Source organism: Poecilia formosa, unplaced genomic scaffold (assembly GCF_000485575.1).
Source record: "Poecilia formosa unplaced genomic scaffold, Poecilia_formosa-5.1.2 Scaffold1, whole genome shotgun sequence".
NCBI lineage: Eukaryota > Metazoa > Chordata > Actinopteri > Cyprinodontiformes > Poeciliidae > Poecilia > Poecilia formosa.
The window spans coordinates 4,834,363-4,842,019 of NW_006799940.1; the positions used below are offsets into that span (position 1 = coordinate 4,834,363).

The 7,657-nt window shown below is 40.2% G+C and overlaps 1 protein-coding gene across 4 annotated transcripts in view; it reads right to left on the bottom strand.

Moving 5' to 3' along the window:
- Positions 1–28: 28 nt before the first annotated feature.
- eva1aa (eva-1 homolog A, regulator of programmed cell death a) overlaps positions 29–7,657 on the bottom strand; it is a 49,790-nt gene continuing 42,161 nt past the window's right edge. For 3 of the 4 annotated variants that reach the window (XM_007546642.2, XM_007546649.2, XM_016669078.1), the window contains 3 exons: positions 5,624–5,752; positions 3,759–3,914; positions 29–2,608 (listed from right to left, as the gene is read on the bottom strand). In XM_007546642.2, the coding sequence (XP_007546704.1) occupies positions 2,229–2,608; positions 3,759–3,914; positions 5,624–5,752 (665 nt within the window). In that variant the 3' untranslated portion in view covers positions 29–2,228. The other variant, XM_016669088.1, reaches the window with a different exon arrangement.

The following is a 7,657-nucleotide window of genomic DNA, read 5'->3' on the forward strand; positions in this document are numbered from 1 at the left end:
AGAAAGAAAAGACAATGTGGATGATCACTTAATTTGAACAGTTTATTTAAAGCACAGATGACATAGTTTATTCTGACAGATAGCAAAGTTTAATTTATTTATCACATAGGCATAATAGTCCATGTGGACTGGTCCGTTATAATAATATCTCTGAAATGCCCTGTGTGTTCTGTAACAAAACTCTGTTAAAATATTACAAAGCCAAAGGCAGTAGCTTATGTTATCAAACTGGCAATGTGACTGAAAAACAAAAGCAGGTTACATGTCAGCTAGGGGGGTGCATCTCAATAAATTAGAATATCATCAAATAACTCATTCATGACAATAGCTGAATTCAAAAGCAAGAGCTTAAGCTTTTTGATTTGGATGAATAAGGCTTACAGCTAATAAATAACCAGGAGGTTAGTTAGAAAAGACAAAAAAAATAATAATTTTTTTTTCGAATGCATAAATGTTAGCCTAATGAATTGTATGCCCATGTTCCATGGATTAAATTTGCTCGACTTGGTCTGAACTTCTCCTGGAATACATTGCTCCATTAAACGTAATATTAATACGCTTGAAGACAGCAGTCTCTGCACCAGCAGTTTGTGTAATAACATGAGGATTGTGTAAAATAACAGTAAAACAAAACAAAACAAAACAACGTGTTTTTATTGGTCTTATCTCTTAAAAATTTTCTCAATAACTGAATGTTGTGTTTTTACTAGCTGCACCTCATATTAATCAAAGTTAACAGAAACAAATGTTTGAAATAAGCCACTCTGATTGAATTTCATGTTTGAACGGATTGACTTGTACAAATGAACTTTTCAATGCATTCTAATTTACTTATACCTACTTGTTTATTGTGCAGAGCTGGTTCCTTCTTCAGATAGCCACAAACATCTGCTCAGGACCTCTAGCTTTACAATTGGCGGTAGCCCAGCACTCCACACAATGTTTAAGGAGTGAAGACCAAAACAGGAAAAAAAAAAAAAAAAAGAAAGAAAAAAAAACGTTCAAGCAAAACCACTGGTACGAAACTGGTATATTGTTGTAATTTTCATATCCGTCAGAGTACATAGCAAGTGCAATATTAAATAGAAACATTCAGATGTGACACAAGCTTCACCTTACCATTGTGACTTTACTGTAATAGTGGCATGCAAATGAAGTATTTCGAGTTAATTAGCTCACCTGTTTAAAACATTTGTTAAATTCTACCAACTATCTTCCACAGCTAGGAAAAGGCACTGATCTGTGAATTACTGTATCAAAAATAAGGTTATAAATCATTAAAAACCTCTTGGAGGCTCTTTGCATCATATTTCTAGCTATTTTCTTTCAATGCCTTAAAAAAAAAAAAAGAATTTATTTGGTCTGCTGATGACCCCACTTTTTTTTTTTTTTTTTTTTTTTTTTTTTTTTTTTTAGGAAGAAAGCGCATCAGCCAAACACAGAAACACTAGGATTGCATCCCTGAGGTGCCAGACAACTTTTGCCACGTATACAAATATTTAAAAAATAAACCATACTTGAGAGCAAAAGGTCAACATCTATTAAATATTATAAAATACCTCTCATAAGGATTGAGATGAATCCCTCGCACTCACACAAGCACACGCACGCACACAAAATCTTTTGGTTTTACGAAGCTCAAAGGCAGCATGGTTCACTGTGGAAAGATTGTCTTAATTCATCTCATTGTCAAGCGCACTTTTTTTTTTTCTTTTCTTTGTTGAAGTTCATACTGAATACTGGAGAGTAGAGAGCAGAACGCTCAAAGTTTCACAGTCTCATCCAGCTGCCAAGTGTTCTGTGTGTAATAGACCCCTGTGAGGCCGTGGTCCTTCGGCCTCCATGTAGTCTCTGTAGGCCTGTGTATGTCCAAGGCAACCAACCCATAAATCCCGACTTCAAAAAGGCCTACTGAAGTCAACAGAGAGTCGGTGTTGCCCCTTCACCCCTCACTTCCGGCAGTAAGGGCGAGGTAAGCTTGCCGTGTGGAGCCCAAGCTTATTGCTTGACTGAGGGGGGGGGGCTGCACCTTATGACACCCAGTGGAACACGCAGACCACCCTACAAGCCTGCAAAAAACCTCCCCTCTGTTTTCAGAGTCCACAGCTGCATTTGCATGCTTGCTTCCAAAGCTCCGTGCCGGCCTTCTCCGGTTCCTGCCCTCATGACCAAGTGCCTCCTGGATTTAGTTCAAGGAAGTCTTCAACAAGAACGACCGAAGGCGGTGCTCAGTAATACCGATTGAGGCTCCGTGTCCCTGGAATGTCGGGCTGCCCGTTCATCCAGATCTCCCGTATGATCCGCTCCCTCTCCTCGAGCCGCTGGGCTCGCTCCAACTCCTCCGCTGACGTGAAAACGTTCATGTTGAGCGTGCGCTCGAAGCGCCTGTGCCTCCGCGCCGACAGGTCCGACGTGGTGTCCCAGTCCGAGTCCGAGTCGCTGGAGTCCGAGGATGAGTGGGCGGGGCGGGGCGGTTTCTTGACGGCTGGCCGCTTCCGAGACTGGCAGTCTGTGCGACAGGAGATCTGGACCACCAGGGCAAAGAGGGTGAGGAAGAGGCCCAGACACACACCGCAGACGAAGAACAGCGCTGCCCTTTCGGGATGATCTGTTTTTGAAGAGAAGGAGCATCGGAAGAGGAAAAGTTCCAAATTAGTGGGTTTCTAATAGGAAACAGGGCAAAAATTTGATTAGACCTAATTAGATATCTAATTTAAGTAGGCCTATTGGGAATTTATGTAAACATTATATTATATTTATAAAAACAAACAGCATGCCAAAACGTTTTCAGGCTTTAAAAGCATTAAAAACACAGGCGGACAACAATATGGAGATGGAACAAACTTGAACTGAACTATTTTCCATTATTAACAATAATTAATATACAACGTAGATTTATTTTAATTTTTTAGCCATTTAAAGAATGTGTTTGAAGGTCATGTTTTCCAAAATTTTCAATTTGATAATTGCACTAAGAATAATTTAAATTAATGAATCAATAAGTATGGAGCATCTGTTTGGTAGTTCTCCACATTTCTGCGAGAATTTCAGACGTTCTCTTCTCTTGTGAGCGAAACAAGCTGGTCTAAGCACAAAATGAAGAAAAACGTCATCCTGAGAGAACAGATCTCAGATTCTTCTTTGCAAAAAATACACTCCAAATTCTGAGAATTTTGTTTGTCCTCAAGGAAGAAATCCCACTTTGCAATCATCTCCGTGGTTTGGCTCTCACTGGTTGTTTACATTTAGCTCCGCTGCGGCGAAATCGATGGATCCACGTGATCTTTTGACTACACTGAGAAAAAAATAATCTCAGCATTTTTGAAACTGCATCATCACACTCACTTATGCACTTGAAGTTTCAACTAAAGAAGAAATAATAATAATAATAATAATAATAATAATAATGATAAAAGAAAATGTATTCTTTGACTGTGGCGTAACTTCTGCAGCAAATATTTTTTGATCATAAAATGTTATTACTATTAAATACGCAAGACAGTTTTTAGTTTGTGCGAGCTAATGTTCTTGGATGTTTATTTTTATGCATACACAATGCATTTCGTTGCAAATAAACAATTTTTTCGGTCACAGAGTTGGATATAAAACCCTCTAATAAAGTCTGTTCAGATGACCTACAGTTTTTCTCCTTCTTTTGCCCTTTTTTCCTTCATGATATCAGATGAGTGCAATCACTACTACGGCTGACATCTGGATATTCTGTGATGCCTCATTAGATTTCGCCAACAGCGTCCTACCTGATATGTAGGTGTACGCCGCCAGTGCATTGCTGATGAGGGCCATGTTGGCTCTGGAGGTGGAGTTGATCACAGGGTTCATGCCTGATGGCTGTGATGAACTGTTTCCGCCGCCTCTTCTGGTGTCAGATGGTTTCTTCTTGTCGGGGCTCCGAGCTAAAGGTTGCAGTTTTAAAAGCAGTAAGTCACCGCGAAGCTTCAACTTCGAGCCCATTATGTTCAGTGCGAGCAATTCATCATTACGAGGGTAATTTATGGCAAAAACAAGTGCGTATTGTGCAAACATCCGTCAGAAAACCGAGTCACCTAAGGCCTCTCAGGAGAATTTCGCTATGTTTTGTCAAAGACGCACAGAGAAATTCAGAAGGTGGAACAACATCTGCTTCTGTTTGATTTACTCTGACTCAAAAACTTTAAGCGACAGAAAACCACATGGAAATAGTTTTCAGTTTGGCAACATTTCAAAACTAGCCCCCTATGTCTCAGGAGCTTGTGTTCATAAAAAGTAACAGCTTTTTGCTACTCTGGATTTTCGTCATTTCTATTTGTGTTGCCTTTGGTCATCTATGTCCCGGTGTAATTGTTGCTCTTTTTAGCCAGAACATGATCTCCATGAATGAACAATGCACCTCCAGAAAAATAACCTAAAAACAGATGCGAGATGCATCCGAGTGTGGTTACACTGTCATGCTACTACGGTTGGACTTTTTTGTTTGGTGAAGGTAAGCAGGCTTTGGTAAACTGTCTTACCTCTAATTGCAGGTTTCTTAAGGTGTGTCAGACTTTTTTATCTGATAAATACAGCTTAGATTGGGGTTGCTCACCGTGCAGTTAAGTGGTTCCACCGGGACCCATTAATGTGGCGAGCACCTAAGTCCAACATTCAACCTGGGTATCTCTCTTTATATCAAACACTAAAATATCCACAAAACCGTGAAGAGAAAACACAGGAAACAGAAGAATGTTGCTTCAATAATAAAATAAAAAAAACAATTTGTTGAAAAAAACTTAAAACTACATTGCAGAAGAAAATAGGGCACTTTTTCTAAAGAAAAACGCTCTTTAACACCTGGATCTAAAACACAGACAATGATTAGAGACGGCACATTCCAGATGCTGTGCATTTCCAACAAGTCTGCATATCAAAACAACAAGCTGTTGACATTTTTAGCTGGCTTTAGCATAGGTTCAAACTATGTACCTTTAACTGTTTTCCTGTGACATACGTCTGTCTGCCATTGTACAGTCACATTAGAGATAAAAACAGGTTTTTCCCGATAAACTCATAAAGGATTTTTTTTTTTAAGTTGTGCAAGGAAGTGAATCTATTTATGAGTCAGAGGCTGTCAGTGCTGCATCATTCCCAGTTCCCCTGTGCTTCCCCCCCGCCCCCTCTCTATTAACTCCTTGTTCATTCAAGCATCCTCCTGATCAGTACTGTGCCGGTAGCTGAGCAGAGTAATGAGTGTTGGATGTGAGCCAGTGTCCCTAAAGAATGAAGCTTTGTTTGAGTTTTCTTCATTGCCAGGCTCTCCACTTTTTTCCAATTTCAGTCTTTCTCTGTCTTTTTACCTCCCTGGATGTTTGACATTATAAGACGGGGTTAGACTATGCTTACATGCAGGCTAATCAGTGGATCCCCGAATGCTTAATGTTTGAAAGGCCACTGATCACAACGTGAACTCGACACATATGGAAACAGTTACACATGTGACTTTTTAGTATACACATACCTCTAAACTTGAGCCATAAATTATGATTGGTCGTGAGTCCTGGAAGGCTTCAAGACTGTTCAAGTGTTCTCTTTAAAAGGCTGAACGTTTGAGTCTGGAGCTATCAGCTTGTGCATTTGCTCTGTTGCTTACTTGGAACAGTGTTCTGGCCTGAACTTCCCCCAGAAGGCCCGTCTCCCACCACATTGGGGTCACGGGTGGCAGAGGGTGGGTGGTACACCGGTGGTCTGTGGCCTGGCTCCTGGAGCAGTCTCTTTGACACTTCAAAGAAGGGAAAAGCAAAGTTAAAGAGTTAGTCGAAGGAGCAGATAATTAAAGAAAAATATCTTTTTTTTTTCCTAAGGTACTACTAAATAAATGTTTAACAACTTCTGTATATTTAATGTAATGCTAGCCTTATAGATAAGTGGCTTACATAGGTATTTGCAGCTTAATATAACTGCTTCAAGCCACAATGATGAAAGAAATTAGCAAATTTCCCACCTTAAAAAAAAGTAGACTCGTGAATAAGATGCAAGAGAAAGTGAACACAGTTTTTTTTAACAGCAGTAAGAATACGTTTTGGTTTTCGATTCACAAAAATAGCGAGTAGATTGTGTTATTTGTTTTAGTTTTGAATTTTTGGGTAAAACCCCTGATGCATCACTTGTACAGGGAGAATCTCATACCTGCCTGTAGTTGTGGCTTAGTATTCTCTACATGAGCTCTGTAAGCCCTTGTAGAGACTAAGTATAAGCTTAGTCTCTACAAGGCTTTTCCAATTGCAAGCCATGATTTCCATTTTTTATTCGGAACTAATCTTTCAATGAAACTAAAGATCCAAGACAGGCTACAGCAGACGCCAGAGATGCTTAACAGATGCTGCTGATGAAGACTGAGAGTTTCCCTAATGCCTGGTGCGTTTCATTAAAGCTAAAAACGAAAGAAAAACAATCATTAAACAGCTACTGTACGAAGGAGACAGATGTAGAGAACATCCTGGCCATGACTCACACTCCTCCTCGTGCTACTCACCGATTCCCAAAAGTTAAGATTCTTCTGTTCCCCCTTCTCCCCTTTGCAGCCCCCCCCACCCCCTGCCACCACTGCTACCCCCGTATCCTAACAGCCCCCCGTGAGTCAGAGAGTCTGAACTCTTTCCCCCCCCAGACACAAACCCACAATGCAGTGGGTTATACATTCCTGTTCGCTCAAATGTGGTTTTTCCAGACCAGGCCACGCTCCGGTCACCTTGTTTATCTCCCTTGTTGTATCTGCAGTGATTTGCAGCTCCACAGATGAACGGCTGTCCGGCTTTCTGCTGTTCTCTCGCGTTCATCTCTCTGGACAAGCAATCGGACGATGAGGAAAGATTTGCTCCGTGTTACTACAGGCATCATCAGCTCTCCTAATACTCAGATTCTGACACGTGATTGAGGCCGAAAAAAAAAAAAGAAAGAGAAAAAACAGACAAAAACGTCCAGTTTGTTTAAAATCTGGGGAAATAAATATACTTTCCTGGGTTGTCATTTGGCTGTGATCCAAAAGCCAATCAAAACTAAGGAAGGAGCTGAGCAGACCACACTCCTTCCAGTCACTGGATACTTATCCCCTAGACATATTACAAGGCTTTTCCAATTGCAAGCAATAATGAAAATATAACCACTGACATTCAAAGCTTTTACTCTCTGGGAATTCTGTTTGGCAGAGTTATGCGCTTATCTGTACAGCACTGTGTAACTGCTGGAGAACATTTCATTGCCTTAATAATAATTAGATTTACATCATATTAAAAGGGAACAGCAGTCTGAATTCCAAACTATTTGCAATTGTCCCAAGTGACCTCCAAAAAAGCAGTCATACTGCCGCTTTAATTGGTGTCCAGAGGAAAATATAATGGTTATAAGGGTCGGTAAAATGTGAGCAGATTCTTTGGAGAACTTTACCACCATTTCAAGGAACAATCTGGCAGCACTGGACTGATAAGTGATGTCAAGTTTGAATTAAACCAGGTAATTTATACCGTATGTTTGTAATTGAGTATAAGCGCTTATTGTTGCATGAGGACATTGTGTGTTTTAAATTTGCTGTTTTTTTCCCCCACAAAAGTTCTGGTTCAGAAACAATGTGTAGCATCACACCTGATATGATTTCAAATATTTCTTTAAACGTCTTGGCAAACGAAAC